Source organism: Nicotiana tabacum, chromosome 16, assembly GCF_000715075.1.
Source record: "Nicotiana tabacum cultivar K326 chromosome 16, ASM71507v2, whole genome shotgun sequence".
Classification (NCBI taxonomy): Eukaryota; Viridiplantae; Streptophyta; class Magnoliopsida; order Solanales; family Solanaceae; genus Nicotiana; species Nicotiana tabacum.
In genome coordinates, this window is record NC_134095.1 from 80,520,700 (window position 1) to 80,546,399 (window position 25,700).

General features: G+C 35.4%; 1 protein-coding gene across 15 annotated transcripts; it reads left to right on the forward strand.

Annotated features, from left to right (window-relative positions):
- The first annotated feature begins 114 nt into the window (after positions 1-114).
- LOC107791125 (subtilisin-like protease SBT5.4) lies at positions 115-12,476 on the forward strand. Of its 15 annotated transcripts, XR_012700119.1 has the most exons (9): positions 115-307; positions 402-515; positions 4,259-7,403; positions 9,395-9,423; positions 10,438-10,477; positions 10,567-10,785; positions 10,904-11,168; positions 11,737-11,773; positions 12,059-12,192. XR_012700119.1 is itself a non-coding variant. In XM_075232989.1 (8 exons), the coding sequence occupies exons 4-8, from the start codon at positions 7,382-7,384 to the stop codon at positions 12,206-12,208; spliced, it is 627 nt and encodes a 208-aa protein (XP_075089090.1). In that variant the 5' UTR covers positions 118-307; positions 402-515; positions 1,061-1,925; positions 7,167-7,381; the 3' UTR covers positions 12,209-12,476. The 15 variants fall into 15 exon arrangements, 12 of the variants coding, with proteins under 12 accessions (XP_075089090.1, XP_075089091.1, XP_075089089.1 ...); XR_012700117.1 differs by having other exon boundaries at positions 11,737-12,476; XM_075232989.1 differs by lacking the exons at positions 10,438-10,477; positions 10,567-10,785; positions 10,904-11,168 and adding exons at positions 1,061-1,925; positions 7,522-7,712 and having other exon boundaries at positions 118-307; positions 7,167-7,403; positions 11,737-11,982; positions 12,070-12,476.
- The last annotated feature ends 13,224 nt before the right edge of the window (positions 12,477-25,700 follow it).

A 25,700-nucleotide genomic window follows, 5' to 3' on the forward strand; every position in this document is an offset into this window, starting at 1 on the left:
AGAAATGGGAGTTTGTATGGACGAACACATGTTTGTCATGGGCATTTTTGTATTTTCTTTCACTCTCTTCAATATCCTGATTCCTGACATGTGTGTATTTTGGTAGGACATCTGTCTTCCACTTCCACTTTTCCTACTCTTTCACGTCAACATTTACTCTTGATTTTTTGCTGATATCCTTTTGTCTTTCGTGCTCTCTTCTTCTTCTTCTTCTTCTCTGGCTTTTCCATAGTACTATTCCTTTTGCTGTTTTCTCTTGGGAATCTAGGAGCTCCGTTTCACAATTCTCTTTCTATATGTATTACTGGTTAGTCTGATGTTACGCATTCTGAAGTATTGCATGTAAGTAGTTTCTTTTATTTAATGACAATTTTGAGATTTTAACTAAGATTTGAAATTAGGGATTTAAGAATTCAATTTGACCAAACAACTGAAAGGCACATATGCAAAAGGAAACGGGTGAAGGTTACAAAGAAGCTGCTTCATAGTGATTTGTGGGCAGTTCATAATGAGAGGTAATGGATGAATTTTTTACTTCCTGAATAATATTAAGATTTTTTTTTTTTGGGTTATTTCAATTTTTCATATCGATTTCACGATTTTAGATTATTTCTATTTCAATACTTATATGTAAAAAGAAATGGATGGTACCTACGGGTTTAAGACACATTGGTATTTCATTCGTAAGGAACTGGCTCCAAGATGACAACCTCATAACGATGCTGTACTTAACTTTCTATTGGTTGAAATTGGGTGTGACTCTGGTCCTACTTTCATGCTGTCCTGTTTATTCGATTAATTTAATTTATAATAAGAGCTATATTGTGTCAATAAAAATAAAGGATAAGCTAGCTTTTGAGGAACTACAGTCTACTACAAAGATTAAGGTGATCATTCTCAAGGTCTTACTTGTTTGATTTTGATATACTTTATGATATGAATTATATGGGCCTTTTCTTAATTTTTAATTTTTTGGTATATAGGTGCTGCAATTTTATTCATTCCCATGTTGTATCTTTAGTTTATGAGATGAAAAATTTAGCCTCCTTTTTTTTCTTAGCTTTCTGCATCCAGGTGTTGCAGTTTTGTACTTGCTCTTTATCAAGTTGTGACCCTCTTTGGAGTATATTCTCCAAAAAGACAAAAATGACAGAATTTACTTTCCTGTATTTTTCTATAAGCAGATCAAATTGGCAGTTCTATTGTCGTTCTTTGAAATATGTAGCTTTACTTCTAATCTAAGCTCTCTCATAGTCCATAATGTTCTTTTTCTACTTAAACATTTTAGCTTTTGTAATTTTTTTTTCTTTTCAATGTTAAAATGACTTGATATAGTTTTCGGTTCCCCCCTTCTCTCTATCTCCATCGCATTTACTTCCTCAATCTAAAGCATTTTAGGATGCCATATAAATATTTTGTGTCACTTACCTATTTCGGCTCTTGAAGTTCACTTGGACTTGCTATAACAGTGGAATATATTACATTACGATATAGTCACCTGAAATTGTAAAACAATGTGAGTTTTGAAAATTAAAGATGATATGTTTGCAGTTCCTATATTTGGACCTTTGCAGTCTTCTGTTGGTAGGTTAGGAATACAGAAATGCAGGAGGCATAGTGTGTCGATTTTATGACTACTTCTCTTATGCCTCACCTATATTGTGCTCGAAGAGTGAGAAAATCAATACTTCTTTTAAAACGTAATAAACTATGATATGACTGTTGTTGATGTCTTTGAAAGTATGAAACTGCCCCCTTCTCACATTGGAGATGATCCACTACTTTTTGAAGACTATGGATCAAAGATGAGTATGATATTGGTAACCTGAGGCGGATACCAGTTTAGGAGTGCGCTGCTGTTATTTTTCACAAGGTGCAATCTCATATATTTTTCCACTGATATGCTCTCAGGAAAGATAAGACAGGTATTAAGTATAATAAGTAAATTAGTTTGCCAAATATTATTCGGTTAAGGGTCTGATTTGTCCCTCTACTATCATAAATAGGTCTTATTTATCCTCCGTTTAAGTTTTCTATCAAAAATATCCCTATCGTTATACATTAGGGTCATATTTATCCTTACACGTTAAAAACACCATCCCTTCTTTTAAAATCCACTTGGCATCCCCTTATTGGACCAACGGACCCGCCCCTTTTTTAATTCAAACCCCTCCGATCCCATCAACAAAACTCCACCCATCCATTGGTTTGATTTTGGCTTTGTTTTTTAAAAATCCGATCAAATGTGGTTTGGTTTTGGTTTTAATAAAAAAATAACCAAACCAAACCGATTATAAAAGTAGTTATTTGAATTTATTATTACACGTATATATATGTATATTTTTATATAATATTTCTTAAATTTTATGGTACATATTAGTCCGCCCCGTTTTAGTCTAGTTCTTTATTGTTATTATAATAATCTAATTATTTGCCTTTATATTCTAAAAAAAAAAATAAAGAACTTGGGGCGGGTCAATCGATTTTTAATTACGGCAATTTTAATGAAATGTTAGGGGGAAACGTAGGTTTATCAGCCAAAAGTGAAAAAGAAAAAGAGTCCATTTTAGCAGTTAGATTTGGCATTTATCTTCTTACTGAGACATATCTCAGTGTCATGAGTCAAATAATTAGATTGTTATAACAACAAAGAACTAGACTAAAATGAGGCGGACTAATATGCACCATAAAAATTTAGAAAGTTTATATAAATACTTTATATATATATTCAAATAACTACTTTTATAATTGGTTTGGTTCGATTTTTTCGGTTATTTTTTTATTAAAATCAAAACTAAACCAAATTTGATCGGATTTTTAAAATACAAAACCAAAACCAAACCAATGGGTGGGTGTAGTTTTGTTGCTGGGATCGGTCGAGTTTGATTAAAAAAAATGGAGCGAGTCAGTTGGTCCAATAAGGGGATGCCAAGTGGATTTTAAAAGAAGGGATGGTGTTTTTAACGTGTAAGGGTAAATATAACCCTAATGTATAACGGTAGGGATATTTTTGATAGAAAACTTAAACAGAGGATAAATAAGACCTATTTATGATAGTAGAGGGGCAAATCAGACCCTTAACCGAATATTATTTGGTTGAGTGATTTGCAGTCTATTGTGCATCCTATGTTTGACCATGCATTCTGATTATTTGAGATAGTAGCTTTACTGCTTCTTTAGATTTAGCACTTGGAAGCAAAATCTCTCTACTTTGAAAGGTTCAAGAAACAAGAAATTTCTTCAAAGTTAGATCCCAGTATTGGACATGAAGAACTTCTAGGCAATCTTAAGCCACATTATAAGATCAAAAATTATTTCTGCTGGTCCCTTAGCAAGTGAAACTACCACAGATTTGGTTGGATAGAGAGTTGTAAGTCTGCTTTTGTCTTTATGTCTATTTGAAAATAGTATTAATCAAAAAGTTGTCTGTCTAAGTTATGATGCAGCTTATACAGTGTGGAGTATGAATCTCTGTCCATCTATGGATGTCTTTTTAGAATTTATGCAGCACTCGATAGTTTGATGCCTAGACACCACTTGTGAAATTGCACTGGGTTTGTTGTTATTGTTAGTAAATCATTTGATGGTCAAGCTAATCTTCACCTATCCGATGTTAGTGATTGTTAGTCTTAAATATCTTTATACGATCTTCCTCCAATTTGATTTGTCAACCTTTTAGTTAATTCTACGCTTCAACTATTCCGAGAGCAAAAATCAAGATGTGATAGCCATAGAAATAAGAAAAACTCGGACGGAACCCTTTCAACTCTCATGCCATATATTAAAGTGTTCAGAGAAACTGGGTTGGTCAATGTTGTGTGTTTAACTTGCTAATATGCTTTGTTGTTACAAAATTGCTAGATGGCTTCACATTGGAAAGATTTCTAATGGCAGTCAGAAGTGAAGTCCTCTTTTACGTAGTAGATGGCGAACTATCAAAACTGAAATTTAGAATGTGTTAAAGAGTTTCATGACAATATGTACATATATACATCAGGGAGATGTCACAAGGAAATATTATGAGGTGGATGCAAAATTGTAGTTTCGGTGAATATAAACAATAGCTTTTTCTCACATGAAGTGTTGCGATTTTACATATTCAAACCTCTTATGCGCATTTGCAGCTCATGGTATATTTTGGCTTTTCACTGATTTTGCAGGCTGAAACTTTCTTTTGTTATCGCTACTTAGTATTTATAGTACTCTCCATATAATGTTACTTCTTTGTAATCATTTTATTTGTATTAGACATATCCAGGCAGAGAGAAGAAGGAAGCAGCTAAGAAGAGCATGGCTTTATGTTTAATATTGAGGTTAAGACTGTTTTGATGGTAGTTTTCATTGGAAGTTTTCTGTTTGACTGTATAAAAACTAGGGGAGGTGATCACTTTAAATAATATTGACACCATAGATATGTTGGTAAAACTATAAGTCCTGTGGCATCTATTTTTAGCGTTAAGCGATGATTTATAGGTGTAAAACTTTTAATAACTTTTCTGTCAATTGGTGCAATCCATAGTGGAATGTGAAAGTATCTGAAAGTCATTAACTTTTCTGATGGATATAATGTTATTTCATAGTAATAGATTTGATATTTATCTTTGTCTATTCATTTTCCTTTTGTAATACTCATCTTTAAAAAAAGCTGTGTTGTTTGTATGTCATGCCCCTTTACAATTTTGAATTTAAGAAAATGATCTTTTTAGATCTCTTATCTGTAAAAGAGAGTTCTCTTACGTGTAAAAATAAATCTCTCAGGTGTAAAAAAGTAAAAAAGAGGTAGGGTCATAAAACTAAAAACAAGTTTGTAAAAGAGCCAAAAAAAACCAATTGACCCTGAGTTCCTGTCGATGTCATGGGCATCCACTCTCTAGTTACTACTCCCTCCGTTCCAATTTATATGAACCTGTTTGACTGGGCATAAGAAAAAAATGAAGATGAATTTGTGATCCTACACAAGTCCAAATGAGACCCAAAGTATTTGTGTGGTTATAAAAGCTTCTCATTAAGAGTAAAGTTGTAACTTTAAGCTAAATTGTTACCAAATTTAGAAAGTGTTCATTCTTTTTGGAATGAACCAAAAAGGAAATAAGTTCACATAATCTGATGGAATGAACCAAAAAGGAAATAAGTTCACATAATCTGAAACAGAGTCAAATCTGAAACAGAGTCAGTAATATTTAGAAGAGACAGTTGGGGCGTACGAATAGGGGTACTATGGATATTATATTCACTTTAAAGGTTAAATTGGTCATTTGGGCCTATTGTCTTTCATGAGACGCGTGTAATGCAATTTATATGAGCAAACCACGTATATATGCACTTTAGATAGACAAATTTCACTGCTCAACTCTTGATTTTATGTTCTATCGCTCAAGTTCAGACTTTGGAGTTCCGATTATGTGCTTCACTCCCTCGAAGTATCATCTGTTTGCTTTGATGAGTTTCTTTTGCCATAAATGAACCCAAGCTGCTTGTTCTCTATTATTTTGTTATGCTTTTGACTGTTTTCCTGCATTTATTTGCAACTACTGCTCTGCTCATTTTGGTAAAATCCGTTTGAATTTTTTCCCTCTTTCTTTTTTTTTTAAAAGGAAAACTTTGCACACACATGCATATGTAGATGAGCTTTTTCCTTTTCAAATTTCTCAATTAGAGTTTAAAGTTGTCTCTGGTATGTGCTTTATTCTGTTCAATTGTGGTGAGGGTTTTCTCTATTCTTGCATTTCTTTTAATGCACCGATTATTGATAATAGGATTTTGGTAGGTATCTGAGAGTTTCTCTACTCTTTTGGATAGTTTCCTATATTGTATCCAATTTGCACCCTTGACGCACGAAAGGTTTTTGATAATATGTCTAAATCAACTGTTCCCTTTTCCCCCTTTAATTTTGTTCTACAACTGAACACATTAGTAGACTCAATTTTTTGGGCTCATGCATGTCTAGAATAGCTCACAAAATTCCAATCTGTATACAAAAAGAATAAGAATTTCCACCAATAAGAAGATCTATCATCTTTCTCTCCTCCAGCGCCCTTCTTCTCTTAAGTAAACACTTGTCATCTTTCTCTCCTCCAGCGCCCTTCTTCTCTTACTAATCTCTTGATATCCCATTTGGGTTTTCATTCCTTTAATTTTTTATTTCAGTTTTATCTGCGCATGTTATCACTAAGATAATTGAAATATCTAGAAGTTTGAATTTTTCTTCACTCTTGATACTCCCTCTGTTCCAGTTTATGTGAACCTATTTCCTGTTTGGTTCGTTCCAAAAAGAATGAACCCTTTCTAAATTTGGTAACAATTTAGCTTAAAGTTACAACTTTACCCTTAATGAGAAGCTTTTATAACCACACAAATACTCTGGGCCCCATTTGGACTTGTTTAGGATCACAAATTCCAAAAGTCTTCATTTTTTTCTTAAACTTCGTGCCCAGTCAAACAGGTTCACATAAATTGGAACGGAGGGAGTAATTTTTTGGTTCCATTGCGAGGTCGTTTTCAAGCTCTGGGATAAGTGAATTGTCTTAGCTTTTACCTGAAGCGGAAAAGTTATCTTTCTAACCCGTTTATGGACGGTTGCATGGGATCGAAATACATCTCTAGAAATCTTTTTTGTGATATACAATCTGCATTCTGCAGTTACATGCTTGTGGTGTTAAATTGGGGTGCATGTTGCATGTATCTCTATAGTAATCAGAATTTGGTTTGAAGAATGCGTCAAATTAGCTACATCACACATATGTAAAAATTACTATTCAAGGTTTGCACGAACCATTCTGCCATGATTTTAACTTAAGTTTAAGTAGTTTATGTTATTACTGCAATTAGCAAATTGAGATTCAAAATACTATTCAAGGTTTGCACGACCCAAGACATCTCAGAAAATGAATGTGATCATCGTTTTTGGTAAGAGCTCTGTCTAATAAAATGACCGGTGAGAATCGTTTGATAATGTATCTTGGTTTTGGAACTATGGAGTTTTTTTATAGCAATATTATTTTCCAATCAATAAACTACGGAGCCTGATAGCAAAAGCTTCTTGGACCAAGCACCTAGCTGTGACTTAATGTCCCTTGAGGCTTATTATTAGGTCTCACTCATATTCTTTTAAGGAGCATTTTTAGTTGTACAAATAATCTAATGATGTATTTCATACCTTTATACAGGAGAACTGAAAATATTAGCTGCAACAGGGCCACTCCTTATGCTGACAACTATGTACTTCTAACTTTGAGGACTCCCTGTTGGCAAAATTTGGTTTTTCAGTCTGCTTACATGAGGAAAGCATTATTTGATTGAAATGAGATGAGACTGACGGATCTAGCTTCTTTACATATCATGGCGGTGGAAATGAAAATTACCGAAACTTAAGCAAAGTTTAATGCCTATTCTCCAAAACAATGGTAAATTTTTCCCGCTCTTTGATTTGGTTGCCTATTTTGTTTATTGCTTCTAGAATTATGTATTATAAAACATAGTTGTGGTGTGTCTAAAATATGACATTCTGAAAATTTTTACCAGCGAGTTTATGGAGAAAGCTCAAAAGCTTTATAAGTATCATAACTACAGAAATTTTGTCTGACACGACGTGTACAAATATACTTGTCATGACCTTTAGACAAGTGATTCTGCAACATCTTTGGAACTTTGAACATGTACTTTTTATACCGGTAGCAGAACGAAACAAGGATGATCATGAAGCACCAAGAGAGGTGGCTTTCCATTCATTATGCTCTTTTTTAATATCAAATTTATAATGTCTCCATTGCACGTACTAAGTGATTATCAATCAGTAAGGTCTTCTTTCATGTGCAGAGGAAGGCTGCAGATCAACTGATTTGGTGTTTTTCCTTTTAAGTACTGCCCATAGTTCTATATTTAATTTATCAAGCAATCTTAATTCTTAAGCCAAACTTGAAATATCATGCTTCTTGCCCGTGAAACTAAGCAGCGAACTATAATTTGATCATTTATTTAGTATTTCACAACTATATTATGAAGTGTCTTACATGAAACCTTCAAGAAACTGTGGTTGAAATGACAATATAATAAAGAAAGAAGAAGGAAGCTCAGTAAATTCAAGCAATCATATTACAATAAGTTGCTCTTTTTAGATGCCCAAATATGTTATTGGAGTCATTTGGCCACTAAATTTTTTTCTAATATTTGATAGCTATATTCTATCTCCGAACTCTCATGTAGATATAATTTCTTGCACTTACTTGGAAGTTGCTATGTCCTGTGTCAGTTGCACAACCAAAATGGAAGAGTTTGGTACTCCTGTAACTGCTGGTTTGCGGGTGACAAAAATTTATTATACAAAAGAGATATACTTTCTAGATTTCTTACATTAAAGCTTTTTGAAATTTGAATATGTAGTTAATGTTAAGGGGTTAATAGGAAACGAGGCATTATTCTTTGTCAAATAACTAATAATATACCACCAGTTTGTGAACTTTGCCAATATATAAAAAAAATTAAATTTAAAATGCGATTTATAAAATTATGTAAATGCCTCTGAAGTTCATATTTGTGTGGAGGCCATGTATATACATACACATTTTTTTGCATTGATTTTGTATATTTATGAGTGATTCTTTTGCTGGTATGATGCAAAAGATGGTCAATCTTTCTCAAAGGAGATTGTATAATCTATCATCTGTTGGTGCGATAAGCTCTCTTCTTGAATGTTCTTTAGTCCTTGTAGGAAATCTCCTAGGAATAGATTTTTATATTGACAGTAATTAAGATTTCACCATATCCTTTCTTATGCGTGTGCTGATTATAGTATTTGTACTACATTGGTGATGAACACCTGTTCTGAAAATCATCATAATAGTTCACGGATGTATCTATAAAAGGTCTTTTACATTTTCTGTGCTGGTACTTGGAATATTTTTGAAAATACATATTCATTTTTATCATTCAACCTCTGCTAATATCAGTCACTATCTCTTTCTGAAACTTCACCTTTGTAAGTTTTCAATTGATTGCTATTGTGAAGATTCATATATCATAATTGAGTTAAGAGTCCCCAATGTGATTGGATAATACAAAAGGTTTTCCACGTCATGAACTTTGTTGTAAATGGAGGTAACACGGAGTCACGTTTCTTACTGTTTTGTATTGTTTTTGTTCTTGTGAATATTTGGTAGTATTTTAAAAGGGTCAATATCTTTTCTTGGATAAATTGTTGAGTTGCAGAGAAGGTAACCTCTTATCGACCAGAATGATACAAAGAATGGTGTTTATAACTGAAGAAATAATGAAGCAGCTGCAGACCTTTTAATCCAAATTCTTTATAATTTATGCTCGACATTTGTTTTGCCCAGTAAATATAGGAGACATTAGCATTAAATTTCTCGTTATCTTTTTTTTTCTTCTTTTTTTGCAGGTTTTTAGCCACTCAAGAAGATTTTCCAGGTTTGCCTTTTCTTTCATCTTTCAACATTTTGGAAATTTATGGCTGCTCTTCGTTTGAATATTCCAGATTTTGTAGGAGTTAACCTGGTCCACTTGCCATATTTCTCATCCTAAATGTAAAATATAGAGAAGGTCCATGACAACTCAACATTGTTACCTGTTAAATGAGTTGTATGTCTTCTCTTTTTAGTACCTCTCATATGAGAAGAAAGATCACCTTGAGATAAGCATTAGCTATTCTAGGCTTTTTGTTTGCACCAGATTACACCTTACATCTCTTTTGTAAGCTTTTACTTTAAGATAAAAAAATAATACTAGCTTGATGAATGATATGGTATTGTAATGATATGGTATTTTCATTTGGAAATTAGGTAGTCTATTTACTAAGCTTGTGGTATTTTAGTTTACATTTCATTGTATATTGGCCTTTCAAAGAACCAGTAAAAATGAAGTTAATAAGATTTTTGGTTATAATAGGGGTAGTAGGATCATTTTGGATCGTGAATACATATTTGTGGCACCGCATATGTTAGATCACTTTTTAATGATACTGGATGAACACATTCATCCACTTGCTATTCCAATTGCCAATGAAAAAGTTGTGAGGTCGAAAGAGATCTAATTGCGCAGAAAACTTTATCAGAAATACCAAAGTGGTTGAGAACCTTAACTTCAGTAATGTCTAGGCTATGTTTTGCTTAAGAACAATGCATATCGGCCCAAAAAAAAACATTGTTTCCAGATGTTTAAGCAAGCAAAACTGATGGTTATTTATAGTAATCTGAGGTGACAAGCATCAACTATTGTTTGTAGTATAGTTCTAAAATATTCATAATGTTAGATGTTTGAAAAAAAATTGCTCCCTTTGGGCCCGTTGCGATGCACGGGCAAGCCCTGCTAGTATATAGATAGAATAGAGCTCGATATTAATGTCATTAGGCTATCCATAATTTTCATCATTTGTCTACTGTTACTCATTACTTGAGAAATAAGTTTGTAATTTTCTTATTTCAGGGATTGCTTTTCTAAAAAATATTTTGTGTCAGGTAATCAGGCATGTATTCAAACTTCAAACTCAGATTTAAAGAGAAAAAATTTGATCTGATGTGGGTAGCTGACTACAAAGGATAAACTCATGTGCAGGTTTTAGAAAAGAAGTGTGGACATTCAGGAGATTACAACATTTTGTGACCAAATTATTTGGAATAACTTCTAGCGAATAGGATGTCGCGGGGTGCTTTTGTGGCAATTTTTAAGTACTATAATGAGGTGATGGTGAGACTTAAAGATGTTCATCCATTTTTCAATGACGATAAGAAGAGGCGTATTTAGAATTTTAACTTGGTGGGTTCGACTTTTAAGGTTATTAGCACTAAACTCATTTAACTTTTAACATTTTTGGTTCAAATCTGATATGCATTTGTTGAAATTATTATGAGTCTTCACATAGGATTTTGAGATGGATATGTGGGTGTACCAGGAGAGATAAGATTAAGAATGAAGTTATTCGGGACAGAGTGGGAGTAGCCTCCGTGGAGGACAAGATGCGGGAGTCGATGCTGAGATGGTTCGGACATGTTAAGAGAAAAAGCATTGATCCTGAGAGGTTGGCCATGGAGAGTTTGAGAAGAGGTCGAGGTAGGCCTAAGAAGTACTGGGGAGAAGTGATTAGACGGGACATGACACCGCTTCAGCTCACTGAGGATATGACCCTTGATAGAAGGGTGTGGAGGTCGAGGATTAAGGTAGAAGGTTAGTGTGTAGTTTTTAGTTATTCACCGATAGTCTTAGTAGCATATGCATGTCCCTTCATATTCTTAGATTTTTATTACGTTATGTGGTTTTGTTCGTCTCAGATATTGTATTCCCCGTTGCTATTATTTGGGTGGGTTGGGTTATGACCCATTGTTTAGCCCATCTTGACCCAGCCCATCTTAGCCCAAGTACACTTTGGACTGGGTTGGGCAATGATCCATTTATTGACCTAATCCATCTTGACCCGCCCAAATTTAGCCCAACCCGCCCATTTGCCACCCCTAGTCAAAAACATTGGATGTAAATAAATCGATGTCGAAGCACTAGATCCACTCGTGACATAACTTCAAGAAGAGTACGTTGCCAATTTATAAATGCTATCAAGTTAAGTTGACTTGCAAGAACATACAAGTCTATATCAAGTCTGAAAAATAAAATGATGACCTGCTAGAATCGCAAATTGCCCTACTTGTATAAAATCACTAGCTTTTACTACAAATAAATCTGAGACTTTGCTTGGCTGACATTTAGTTCTTTCTTTTTCTTGTTTAATTGCAGTCGCTTATGCAAAGCTGGGGCATTGGACCCTAAAAAGGTAAAGGGAACTATTTTAGTTTGTCTAAGAGGAGATAATGCAAGGGTTGACAAGGGACAGCAAGATGCTTTGGCAGGCGCAGTTGGAATGGTTCCAGCCAACGATTATGCATCTGGCGATGAAATTATTGCTGATCCTCACGTCTTACCTGCTACACAAATTAGCTACACTGATGGGCTTGAACTCTTTGCTTATGTTAATTCAACAAGGTATAACAATTTATGAATGGATTTAACTTATATACACTAACCGCCACTTCATTCTCTTGTTAAACGTTTTATGTAGTACACCTACAGCTTTCATTACACATCCAACGACTCAATTGGGAACAAAGCCGCTCCAGTCATGGCAGCCTTTTCATCAATAGGACCTAACACTGTTGCGCAAGAGATCCTTAAGGTTTTGCACTGGTTCATAAATTTTTCACTAAAGTGACATGACTTCTTCTCTTAACACATCAGGAACTTGAAGTCTGAAAAAGCAATGCTTGAATGTGCCGAGCAAGTTGAAGCACTATATAGTTTTTGTTCTGTTAGGATTTTATCATTTGTACATCGTGCTATAGTTCTAGTGTCTGTTTTTAGGAGTTAGATAAAAATAGTGTCATGCAATTTGATTGGGTATATTTATAGACATTGTGATCCTTCGGTTCTTTGTAATGAACAATGAAATTTTGTTGAGTATGAATTTTGATTATTTGGTATATTTTTAGTAGTTGTATATATGTGTGTGAGAAAAAGCATATGGTAATGATTATTATTGGATAACTACAGAAAAAAAATATAAATTGGTGTAATTATATTTATTAAAATTTCTCATCAACGAAGGAAAATGTGGTCTTTAAAACTCCTTAACAACAGGATTATCAAATGGTTACAGATGCACTAGCGAAGGGAAATTTGGCAATTTGCGACGGGAACATCGGTCGCTAAATAGGAACAACGACGAGAAGTTTTCTGGTCGTTAAAGGAATTTAACGATCGCATTCTAATCCGGTCGTTAACTTTTAACGATGGAGACTTTAGCGACCGACGACGACCGGATTTTATTTGGTAGTTATTGACTTATAGCGATTGGATTTGAACTTTTAACGACTGGATTTTCCTTCGCTAAAAGCCAATTTTCTTATAGTCCGTTTTTTTCTTCTCATGGTCTAGTATGGCAATTTTCTTTGATGTCTCAGAGATATAATATAACTTATAAGTCTAATAAAAAGAAAAGACCTAGATCAACAGAAAAATGAGAAATGAATAAAAGTCTTTTCTATGAACTATGAAAAATTCAACAACTACTCATATTGAATTGATGTAAGAAACAACACAATAGTATCACGAGACTTCACTTTATGAACAATAATATTGAGATTGAGGTAATTTCTCTTAAATATATATATTACTGAATGATAATAATAAAAGATATAAGCTTTGAGATTTACCATACTATCTTCTACACCAAATATAATCCCACGGCCATCAAGTGCGAACCTGACGTATTAACATCTTGCTATAATAGGCATAATTTTTTTGTGATAAAATTAAAGAGAGAATAATTCTGATGAACCCAAATTTCATATTCTCTAGGCAAAGAACTACTATATACATAGCACATACCAAATCGCATGGAATTGTTAGTTTTTAAATAAAAATTTCAAAAATAATGAATGAATTAGAACTAAATAAAACGGTCTTACCTTGTCATGGCAAATGCTGTAGGAAATATCATTACAAGAACTTAAAAGGAGAAATAAGGGAGAGGTGCTTTCTCACATTGTTATCTTATTAGTGTTAAAGAAGTCAACAAAAATAAAATATCTGAAGCTGATTATGATGATTTCGCCTCAACTAATCCAAAGCCACATCAAACGAAGAAGGATTAAAGATAACCGTAGCCCCTGCAAATTTGAAGAGAGAGGAAAAAAGGAGAAAAATACTAACATTTGTTTGTTGGTTTAGATTTTAGATTTACACTTTTTAGAGGGGATGAAGGTTACATTTCGGAGCGTAATTAATGAGAAGTTAAAAGAGAAATTACTCCTCAAAATAGGAAGAGTTTCAGAAATAACTACTCAAAATTAATTGGAAGAGTTTCTTCTTTCAAGAGTACCTATTAAAAAATAAAAAGGTATAAAAAAAAGGTATAGGAGTCAAATAAAAGGAGGTAAAAGATAAATACCAATCAAAGAGATGTGTCGTGTCAGCATTTTTTTCGTCCTCTCTCTCTCTCTCTATATATATGGGCAAGACAACTGATGGGATAATATAGCTCGTCACTATTACATCTTGTGAATTGCCACATGGTAGCCCATATAACCAATGTGCACTTCAGTTACAAGTTAATTAATTAATTTCTCTCTTTTTGTATTCAATAACTGAAAGAAAGTAGTAATTACACTTTTTTGTATATTCCATAACTGAAATCTCCTCATCCTTAAGCTTCATCAGTTTTGTCATTAGTTCTAGGCAGTAAATGATTTTTTTGTATTAAAATTAAGAAAAAATCTCAAAAATCTAGGAAAAAGATAAATATGAAAGTTGGCCATATAGGGATGCCACATCAGCTAGCCAATTCCCAGCTTTATATATTTATATAGACTAGTCTTAAAGTACGCGCGTTGCGCGAGTATTTTATCTCAATAAATATAAAACTTTGAAAAGTTAAATAAATATTATATTAAATTTTTTGTTTGAGTTTAAAATTAATATTAACAAAAGTGTAAGTTTCTAAAAATAATGATTGTTGATTCTATTTAGTTAACTCAATAAATTAAGAAACTCCACTTATAAGTCCTTAATCATCTCATTCAAAAAAACTTATCAAAACACGGTCTTTTTTTCTCACGACCAAAATGCAATTGTTTTATTTTCTTAACAAATAAGAAATACAATAATAATTATTTTTAATAGAATAAAAAATGCTATTGCAAATGTATTGGATTCAATTTTTATGTTTTGATTAATCTGCTCTTCCTTCGTTTTGTAATTGGCTTTCTTTCTCTGTCCTAGTGTAGAAATGTGATTTTTGACCCTCCCCAAGATTTTTCATATTTTAGCGCGTAAAATATTTAATTTAGGCATAATATAGATATTTTAAGTAATTTTGACTCTTTTACTTTATTTTATTACAAGAAAACAAAAAAATCACAAAAATAGGTTCATTTTGTAGTCATTTTTAATCTAAAAAAAATCTTAAAAAAAATATACAACAATAGTATCGTATTTTTATTTTAATATGATATTTGAAAATACCAAAAATAGATTTGTTTTAATGATTAGTTTTATTTTAATAATTATTTAAATAGTAGGAATAATTAATAAATGGGCCCTTATTTTTAATCTCGTTCGCAGCAAAAGAATAGAACTTGGGCTCGAGCAACCCATTTTTAGGCCTAATTTTGGACCTAGCTCACAATTGTCAAGCCCATAATTCCTAGGCCCATACCCCTTAACTAAAGCACTACAACCTAGACTCTATAAAAGAATTTTTAACACTAAAGAATTAGGAAGAAGAGGGGGAAGAGAACGAACAAGCTAAAAAAAACGAAAAAAGGAATGGAAAAGGGGAACAAAAAGCTGAAATCAGCAAAGAAAAGCTGCGCAGCCTTTAGGAGGACCCCACCCCCTTGCACATCGTCTTCTTCACGACCCCCACCCCCTCGCGTCTATCTTCTTCAACCAAACCACAGACCCCTCCCCCACCTAAAAATCCATTTTTCTTCCACTTTCGAGCTCACCGGAACAAGCACACTCATACACAAAACGGAAAAGAGGACGACAAATTACAGAGACCGAGGGGGCCTGTTAAACAATTCGAAATCTTTTTTTTTTAAGCTAAACTTGAGCTGGGGTGTTGGAACGGTAGCGGTTGTGTTCGAGTTCGAACATGTGCGGTCGAGTTTCATTGAGACTCCGACGAAGCATCTCATTTTCATGTGTCCGAGGTCGACGCCGGTTCGAGATTTCCGTCATAGTTTTCAGCTTACGGTCTGTTCATGTTCAGCCATAGTGTCGTCTTTTTCTTGTAATCAGTTGGAAGATCTTAATATATCGAAAGGCTTCAAAGGTCCGTTGTTTTCTTCTTTATCATTTTGCTTGGATGGTTAAATTTCTATAATCTGTTATGGGTGCTAATTATTCTATCGTAGATATCATTTTCACTTAGTTGTTTCATGTTGGTTACTTCATCTTCTTGTTAATCAAGGAAATTGCAAAAAATAAAATTTAATTAATTGAGTAATAAGGGAATTAGCAATAATGGACCATGTGAATGTTGGTTGAAATTTATTGAAGTATAACGTACGATTTTTTTTCCTTTGTGCTTTATGAGAATTTTTTTTAAAAAAAAACCTTTAAATCTGGTTTGGTTCATTAATTAGTGGTTGATATCGTGTTTAAGATTCTAGGTAAAATTGGAGAAATCTAGTTATTTTCGTCTATTCACGTTAAATAAATTGAGGTGCGCCATACACAAATAAAACCCATAACTTTTGGCCTCACAATAATCCCAAATTAGTTTAGGAAAATTATGAACATCGTAGCTTGCTTTAGGCACGATTAATAATGAATATCGTGATTGTAGGTACGGTTCCCGTGATATAGTTACGATGCTTAATTTTCTTAAACTCGGGTGCGCATTTATGTGACCCAAATCCAAATCTCAACAATGTTAAAATATGTCAAAAACCACGGGTGTATTTATGTGACGTGGTTCGAGACGTGTTTTAATAACGTTGCAATTTTCTTTAAAAATGGATAAAAGCGGTTAAAACTAAAATTTGCACATAGGTTCATAATTGTTTAAAATCAGATAATTAAGCCGAATATAACACTTGAGCGACCGTGCTAGAACTACGGAACTCGGGAATGCCTAATACCTTCTCCCGGGTTAACAAAATTCCTTACCCGAATTTCTGGTTCGCGGACAGTTAAATAGAGTCATATTTTCCTCGATTCGGGATTCAACCGGTGACTTGGGACACCATAAATCTCCCAAGTGGCGACTCTGAATCTTTAAACAAATAAATCCCGTTTCGATTGTCCTTTAATTGGAAAAACTCCTTTACACACCTTCCGGGGGGTGTAGGTGGTAAAAGGAGGTGTGACAGCTCTGGCGACTCTGCTGGGGACCGAACCCAGAATCTCTAGTTTAGGGTTCAAGAATTCGAGCTTAGATGAATCGTTGTATTTGGCTTTATTTATTATCTGATTTTATTCACATGTTTGGGCCTAATGTGTTAAATGTTGCTTTTTATCGCTTTGATATTATCTGAACTGTATATATAAACTGCTACAAAACCCCTCACTTCTCTCTCCTGAGGAGTGCACGCTGGTCGTGACTTCTTTCTGTTAGTGTCAAATCCCAAATAAAACAAGGCTCAGACAAGTTACATAGTCGGATGATCCTTTGGTTACCGGTACACAGCCCCCTCCTCGGCTCGAGCTGTCCGCTCGGGTAAGCCAGTAGGAGCGCTTGCTTGCATCATGTGCATTTTGACTTTGGGGACTCAACGCAGGGGTTGAGTCCGTCTAAGACAAGTGCACCCAAAATAACAAGACCATCTTGATGCATCCTATGTGCTACATGTTGTATTTATTCAAAGGTAAAAGGATCATTTGGCGGACCAATGATAGTTGAGGGCAAATAAAAAATGAAAAAGAGAGGGTGAAGTGTGAAGATAAAGCGAGTGAGGCCTAATTATGTTTTCTGTCACATTTTTGTTAGAGAAAAAGAGAGAAGAGCTTGAAAATTAAAAAAAAAAAAGATTTTGCACTTTTTCATCATTTTCCGAAAAATAAAAAAAAAAGGAAAAAGAAAATTCAAAAAAAAGATGTTGCATGTTTCATCATTTTTTCAAAAAAAAAATGAGACAAAAAACATATTTTCTCTAAATTAGTTATTTTTTTTAATTCTTGCCCGTATCCAATCTGCCCAAACTACGCAAACCTGATTCTCGTCTTTCGGGGCGTGATACGTAGGCAACCCACATAGGGTCCGGTATTCCTAGTAAATCTTAGGTTCTTGGCTTTGCGGGGTCATAGCCAAATTTTGCACTTCTAGCCACATTTTGGCCAAATAAGCCATTTTGCAAAAATAGCCTCAATCATATCTTCCATGTGTCTAGTAAGGAATGTTTTTGTCTCACATAGTGTTGGTTTATTAAGTTTTCTTATACAAGTGTGGATTTATTTACCGGAGTTTAAGCATGACAGACACCCCGTGACCATCCAGTCAGGATCGCTCAGTCGGGAGTTGCTTAAGGAGATTTGTTTTATTTTTATGTCCTGAGGCTGTTCTTCAGTTTATGTCATCTTTTACTTTCTACTTTTGTACAGTAATGTCAAGTCCTTTGTTATTGTTATTTTCTGCTTTATATTTTGAAAAATGTGCTGTAACTCAAAAATCCAAAAAAGAGATGTTGCATTTTATATTTCCGTTATAAGTTTTCTTTAGAATACTAATTCTAGAATTGGAAAAAATTTGAGGTCGTTTCTCCTTTAGGCAATTAATATCTAGGACTTAAAATGAATTATTTTTATGTTTCCTTTAGTATATTAGGACCAAAATTCAAAAAGACAGAGAGAATTTTATTTTAGTGTTTCTTTAAAAGCTTTCTTTAACGTGTTAATTCCAAAATCCAAAAAAAGATTTTCTCGTGAGGTGTTTCTTTGGGAAATTAATGAAAGATGAAAAAAAAATTCTTTTATTTTTATTAGAACTTTAGGATATTGTACATAGAAAAAAAAGCATACTTTATCTTTTGTTTATCATTAGAATTTTTCATTTAGGCAATCAAAATTGAAATTCAAAAAACATTCTGTTTTAACTTTTTCATTGCTTTCTTCGAAATCTTGCGTTAGGATATCAAATGAAGATTCAAAATATTTTTTCTATGGTTTATTCCTTAGATTTCCTTCATAAAAAAAGAATCAAAAAATATTTTTCTCTTTTAGGGTTTTTCCTTGATAATTTTTCATAGAAGCATCCGTTTTAAAAAGAAAAGAAAAAAGGAAAGAAAAGAAAATAAAAATGTTAGTTTGTTTACTTTATTCCCGATCTTCTAGAACTACGCAAAGATCTGATTCATGCGGGGTCATGATACGTAGGCAACCTACATAGGGTTCGATCGAATTATTTTTTTATTATTATTAAAAGAAAAAGAGGAAAAAACCCCGCCCGTTAGCCACCTTTATGTGAGATATGAGAGAAAGAAAAGAGTGATGATGAAAAAAAAAGGAGAAATGAAGGAAAATGGGCAAGCCAGCAAGTGCTAGAAAAGCAAAGAAAAGAGAGGTTGAAATGAACAAATTGGGATGATGCCAACTGACCTTTGTACCCTCGAAGTCATTTTAGAACCGATAACTGTGGCTAGGTGCATTGCACATAAAGTGATATTATCTTATGTTAAATGCCCTAACGCTAACGTGATGGCTTCATTTTGTTATATTCATAGCAGAAGGGTGATTGGTTTGTGGTTTTAAAGTGGTAACTCTTCTCTGCAACATAAAGTCAAAAGGCAATGTCAGACAACAACAGAACTGAGTTGGTTGACACCGGCGCTCGAAAGCAGTTGGTTGAACAGGACAATGTGTTGTTTGAAGAGGTAAAGATGTTAAAACAACACATGACTAACATGTATCAGGGTTGGATGACTGGGAAGGCACCACCCCCGCCACCACCTAGCTTCATATATACTGCCCTTACCCAAACTCCGGACACAATGCCAGATGATCCCCCATACTCTCCAGATCCACTCGCTTATCATGGCTTTCCCATCCAACTTAGTAGCTCCGTCACTCATCTTCCAATTACCTTTCTCAAAAATTGCCCTCCTGTCTTTTCCACCATCCCCAATAATGAACACCCACTCAAAGCTCACGATGCCCAAAATTACCCCTCAGAGGTTGCCCACAAAGTTCCCAACTCATACAAATAGAGCCCTCAGGATAAGTTGCATGTTGAAAATGAAAGGTTCACAGGAAGAGAATGGAAAGATGGGATACCCAGGAGGCTGAAAGGCATAGAACAATCCTTAAAGAACAAACAAGGAAGGGGGGACCAGGGTAGCATGGCTTACAGAGAACTGTCTGTGTCCCATGAAGTTCGCCTGCCCGCGGGGTTTAAAGTGCCAAAGTTTAACTTGTATGATAGGTGTGGAGATCCGGTAGCCCATTTGAGGGATTATTGCAATGAAATGAGAAGTGTTGGTGAGAAAGATGATTTGTTGATGGCGTACTTCAGTGAGAGCCTGACTTGGGCATCTTTGGAATGGCATAATCGTTAAGATGTTGGTAATTGTCCTACATTGGGTGACATGGCTCAAGACTTTGTTCGATACTTTCAATACAGATCGGGTGTTACTCCAGACCGCTTCTCCCTATCTAAAATGGAAAAGAAGCCGGAGGAAAGCTTTAAGGAGTTTGGGCCCAGGTGGAGGGAGCAAGCTGCTCGAGTCAATACCCCGATTGGTGAAGAAGAAATGATTGAGCTTTTCCTACAAGCCCAGGGGCCCACCTACTTTAGTCATTTGATCCCGGCCTTGGGAAGGCCTTTCAAAGATGTGTTAAAAATGGGGGAGCTAGTAGAATAGGGAATCAAGTCAGGCAAAATCATGAGTTGTTCGAAAGACATTCAGAACATCCCAGTAAGCTTGGGTGGAAGAAAGAGAAACAGAAAAGATGATCCTATGGGCTTTCCCGATCAATACTTCCAGCCTCGACATCATCCCCATGGATATCTTGATGCACCAGATGATCCTTCCCAATGCCACTTCTCTCCACGGAACTCCCAAAATCGTACATCACTCTCTCAGTACCTAGCTCCACAAAATGCCTATCCACCCCCACGAGCCTATCGAAAACCCCCTGGATCAGGTTTCCGACCCAATCAAGCATTTAAGAATGAGAGGTTGATGAAAAAATAAAAGGCTTTCACCCTATTGGGAGTGTCATATGCCAGTTTGTTCCAAAAGTTGAAGCAATTGGACATGTTGAAGCCGATTCATATAAAAATGTCAAACCTTCTATCAAAGAAGTTTGATTTTTCTCAAAAGTGCACATATTGCTCAGATGCCCCGGGGCATGACATAGAGGAGTGTTGGAATCTGAAGAAAGCAATTCAGAAGCTTATTGATGTAGGTGACATTGCCGTACAAAATCCAGATGCAGCAAACACTAGCCAAAGTCCATCGCCTGTGCATAATGAGACGCATATGGTGGGTATGGTTTATTCTGAAAAGGAATGTGATAATTCTTCTGGGAGCCCTGGAGGTCCACGTGCTACAAAGTTTTCAGTGCTATCAGAGGTTGATCTTAAGAACGAGCCAGCAAAGGGAACCCAAAAGCAATTTGTTAAGAACAACGTGATGGAAGTTTGTGAAGGTCCTAGTAATGTTGATGCAGAATTCAGTGGCTAAGATGCCAAGCTTGGCAATTGGAAAGACGCTCCTGTCTTGGTTAGCTAGGGAGGAGTTTTGGTGGTTTATTTTGTTGTCATTTCTGTTGTCCGGGTTATTTCAGGGTTGTAATCCAGATATTGTCTTGTGACTCAAACCCTTCTATCCTCTTATTTTGCCTAATTTGTTTAGTCTAGTAGCCTGTTTAGTGTTGTCTAGGTTTGTAGCTCCAGTTTAGTTTGTTTGTTTTGCTGTCCAAACCCTGTCACTATTTGTCTCATGCAATTTTCTGTTTTGTGTGATTTCTAGTCATTTTCGTTTAGTTCTCTTTTCTTTTATAGTTCTTTTCTTGTTGACTCTAGTAACATAACATGTATGCGTAATTCTCGACCTGGTCTTAAAATTCAGTTTAGTCATGAAGCAATGAATGAAACAATGTTGAAGATGTAGGGACATTTGAGGGAAATAAGTGAATGCATTTTGAGATTACTTCAAGCTCGAATTGTGTGAAACTGGGGTAGATAGAATATAAAAATACATTATTGAAATGCATCATGCTGCATCGGGTGAAGATAACGGCAGGTTTTCCCCAAATTTGTAGGGGGCCGTTCGTGGTAGCGAGAGTGAGAGTGTTGTCCAATGGTGCTTTGTATGTAACAGATGTAGAAGGCGAATGTGTGGATATGGTCATCAAGTCTGGCGCAATCAAAAGATGTTACGAATGTTTTCTTTGGTTTGTTTAATTGGGTTGTTTGTACTTGGCATGCTTTGAAGATTAGAATGACGAAGGCATTTTGTTCTGCTATCTAAACACCTTATCCTTCGTTACCTCTTTGAGCTTTATTTATTTTCTTTCATACCCCTCTTTCGGGATCAGTAGCAAAGATCAGAAACACAAGCGTGAAAGATAAGTGAAGGAAAAAGAGAAAAGAATAGAACAAAAAGGGAGAAAGAAAAGACAAAATCACAACAACAGAGCAATTCCTATGTCATGAACTACGTTTGACCTGATTCCTTTTAAGGATACGTAGGCAGCCTCACGGTTCGGTCTCATCAAAATAAAAATTCAAAAGTCCCCAAGCAAGAAACTAGGGCATAAATTGTGGTTGTTGTAAGGAATCTGATTCCGAAAGTTGTAATTTTGAACCTATGAGAATTATTTTTAAGCCTTTGATATCCTTTCTTTTTTAACCCTATCCAAAAGCCCATATTACGGTCCAAAGCAAGACCTTCCGATCAGTCTTCGAGGAATGCCAAGTCAAGCAAGGAGAGGTAATTCATATCAGGGGAAATACTCTAGCCCAAGCAGAAAAATAATGAAAATGAGAGAGTCTTATTGGTGAAAACCCTCATGGGCACCGTAGGGCAACATGAGCTGAGAGAAATCCAAAAATGAGAGAGTCTTGTTGGTGAAAACCCTCGCGGGCACCGTAAGGCAACGGTAAGCTGAGAGAAAGAACAGAATGAGAGAGGCTTGATGGTGAAAACTCTTCGGGCACTACAAGTCGAATAAGGATTGTGAATCAGATCGGATAATCAGAGCATTGAAGTCCAGTTTCATAGTTCAGGGGTATAACAAGAGTCGAACATCAGACTTGTTTGACAGATTAGGCCACTTAATCAACATGTGCATGTCATGGTCATTAGAGTTGGTATCCACATCTGATAGGTTTCTACTTTGTAGTTTTCTTGTTAGGAATCATCTCTTTCCTTTGTCCTTCACTCTGTTCTTTTTGTCTTGCTTACTTCTTCTTCCTGAGTCAGTTTGGTCAAAATAAGTGAAAAATGACTTCAAAATTTGCCACCAGCTTTCCAATTGCACAAAACAGGATTTGGCCAGTACATCAGTGTCATAAGTCAGGAAAGAACAACAAACACACTGAGTTGGTAACAATCAACATGCTTCGGGGTCCATCAGAAATACAAAGGTTTGGTATATTTCTATTCGTGAACAGTGCAACAGATAGAGGATGTTGGGTGAACGGGTCAAAGGTATTCTCTGTGATGAGATCAACAAAGAAAATGTTTAACCAGTAACAAGCAAGGTATTCCAAGCCGAAATCAAAGTTATCGTGACAAGTGAGGGAACAATAGACTTCAAGGCCAAGGCCAGTGATTTAAGTCAAGAAGGAACAGCATGCGCACTAAGTGGATGGCAATTAACGTGCTTTGGAATTCATGTCAACACAAGAAGCACGATGTAACAGATGGAGGGTGTTAGGTGGACGGATCAAAGGTTTTTTCGGTGAAACACAAAGGTTGGTAAATGTTAGTTCATGAGCAATGCAACAAATAAAGGGAATTGGGTCTGAACGGAGAAGGGGCATTTTCTGTGATAAGGATGACAGAGAAAGTGGCTAGTCCATAAGCAAGCAAGGTCCTCGAGGGGAAATCAGTTATCATAGGGAAGTGAAGGAGCAATCGCCCTCAAAGTCAAGGCCACAAACCAACCACCACATTTTTAAACTGATAAGATTTTTCTTTGATTTGAAACAGGGCCAGGAAATTTTGGTTGTTTCGGAGAAACCCTCCGTGGAGAAAGGCCGTCACCAAACAGGTTTGATTTTTGATTTTCAGGACCCTCCTAAAAAATGGAACCTAGTTTAAAGTTCAGAAATATCATAATCTAGCATAAAATGTATCCCAAAGGAATATAAGTTGGTATAGAAGTTTGCATGCTTGAGATAAGAATCAATTAAGAGTTTTCAGGACCCTGTTGAATAATGGGACTTAGCTTTAAGATTTCGATTAGATAACAACATTTAGCGTAAAGTCTGTTGTAGGGTAGTATAACGCAACCATAAAAGTTGTCACTCTTAAGATAAAATTGGACTTTTTGATTTTTAGGACCCTCCTGGATAATGGGGAGTAGTTTAAAGACCCTCTTAGATAGCAAGATTTAGCAGAAGTCACACCTGTAGAAGATATAACTTAGATTTTAAATTGGCGTTTAATTAAGAGTTGTCAGGACCCCCCTAAATAATGGGACATAGCTTTCAAATCCTTAGTAATGCTTGGTAATATGATCTAGTTTTACGATCACATCTGTCCCCAGCCACCAAACTGGGGCAGAAAAAATTCTTTGTTTTTTTTATGTTGAAGTCAGGAGCCCGCCTGGAAAGCAGGGAATACATTTCAAGTTGAAGTCAGGAGCCCGACTGGAGAGCAAGGAATACTTTCAAGCGCAGCAGTCAGGAGCCCGCTTGGAGAACAAGGGAGTACAATTTAAGTTTTAGCTTTCAAACTCTTTGTTTTGTCTATGTTGAAGTCAGGAGCCCGCCTGGAGAGCAGAGAATACATTTCAAGTTAGTAGTCAGGAGCCCGCCTGGAGAGCAGGGAATACATTTCAAGTTCAGCGGTCAGGAGCCCGCCTGGAGAGCAGGGAATACATTTCAAGTTAGCAGTCAGGGGCCCTGCCTGGAGAATAGGGTCAGTTTTTACTTTAGTCAAGCTTAGTTTATAGTTTTTTTAGTCTATTCTTTAGTTTAATTTCATCATTGCATCAATAGTACAAGTGGTTTACAATTTTGCTAACAACTCACAAATCATCCTAGTGCAAACTGGGGCAGAAAAATTTCTTTGTTTTGTCTATTTTGTTGTAATCAGGCGCCCACCTGGAGAACAAGGGAAGACAACTCAAGTTTCTAGGGAAAGCAGTTTCGAAGGAAGACAGTTCAAGTTTCAGGAGAAAATGGTTCAAGGTGCATAACCAAAGAATCTCGCAGCAAGAATGCGAGTCAACAGTCCAAGGTGATCAACAGAAGTTAGTCACAATAAAGAAAAGAGAGAAAGGCAAGAAGTGAATCCAAATACAGAAGTTGATGAAAGATGTGAACTGCTTAAGACGTGGTGGAAGTCACAAGCACTACATGTCCGGTCCTGACCCAAAAGCTGTAGAAGAACGAGCTAGCACCTGCAGCTAACAAGCGCCAAGGTTTAAATCTAAAGTCTGCATGAAGAACCATTCAAGACTCAAGATCAAGATTCAGAAGACTTATAGATAGGAATCTTGTAACTCGTAGTTGATAGGCTTAACTAGTATTTTTCATGTTTTGATTTTGATGTAATAGCACGACTGCAGAACGGAACTTCGGCGGAACGACACCTTGACCGGATCTCCACCTTGGTATACTCCATCACTTCACTCATCTCTGAACTACACGTGGCATGATTCCTTTATAGCTAAGGATATGTAGGCAGCCCAGATACCAGGGCTCGGTCACATTCCCATTTTCTCTTAGTTTTAGTCTCTCTAAATAAGGGTCGGGTCAAAAACCTTGTAAGCACGTGATTTTTGCCCTATATGAGAATTACTCCCAAAAAATTCAAAAAAATAAAATGATTTTTCTTGGTGTGCAATTTTGTGATATTTTGTGATATTTTTGAATAATTTGTCTGTGCATGTTTATTTGTTAAATTAATAAAAAATACAAAAATATGTCGCATTTTTGCATTTAGGATTTAATCCTACGATTGTTAGTAATTACGTTTGTTTTACAAAAAATGAAAATTACAAAAATAGGCATCTTTTGCATTTTT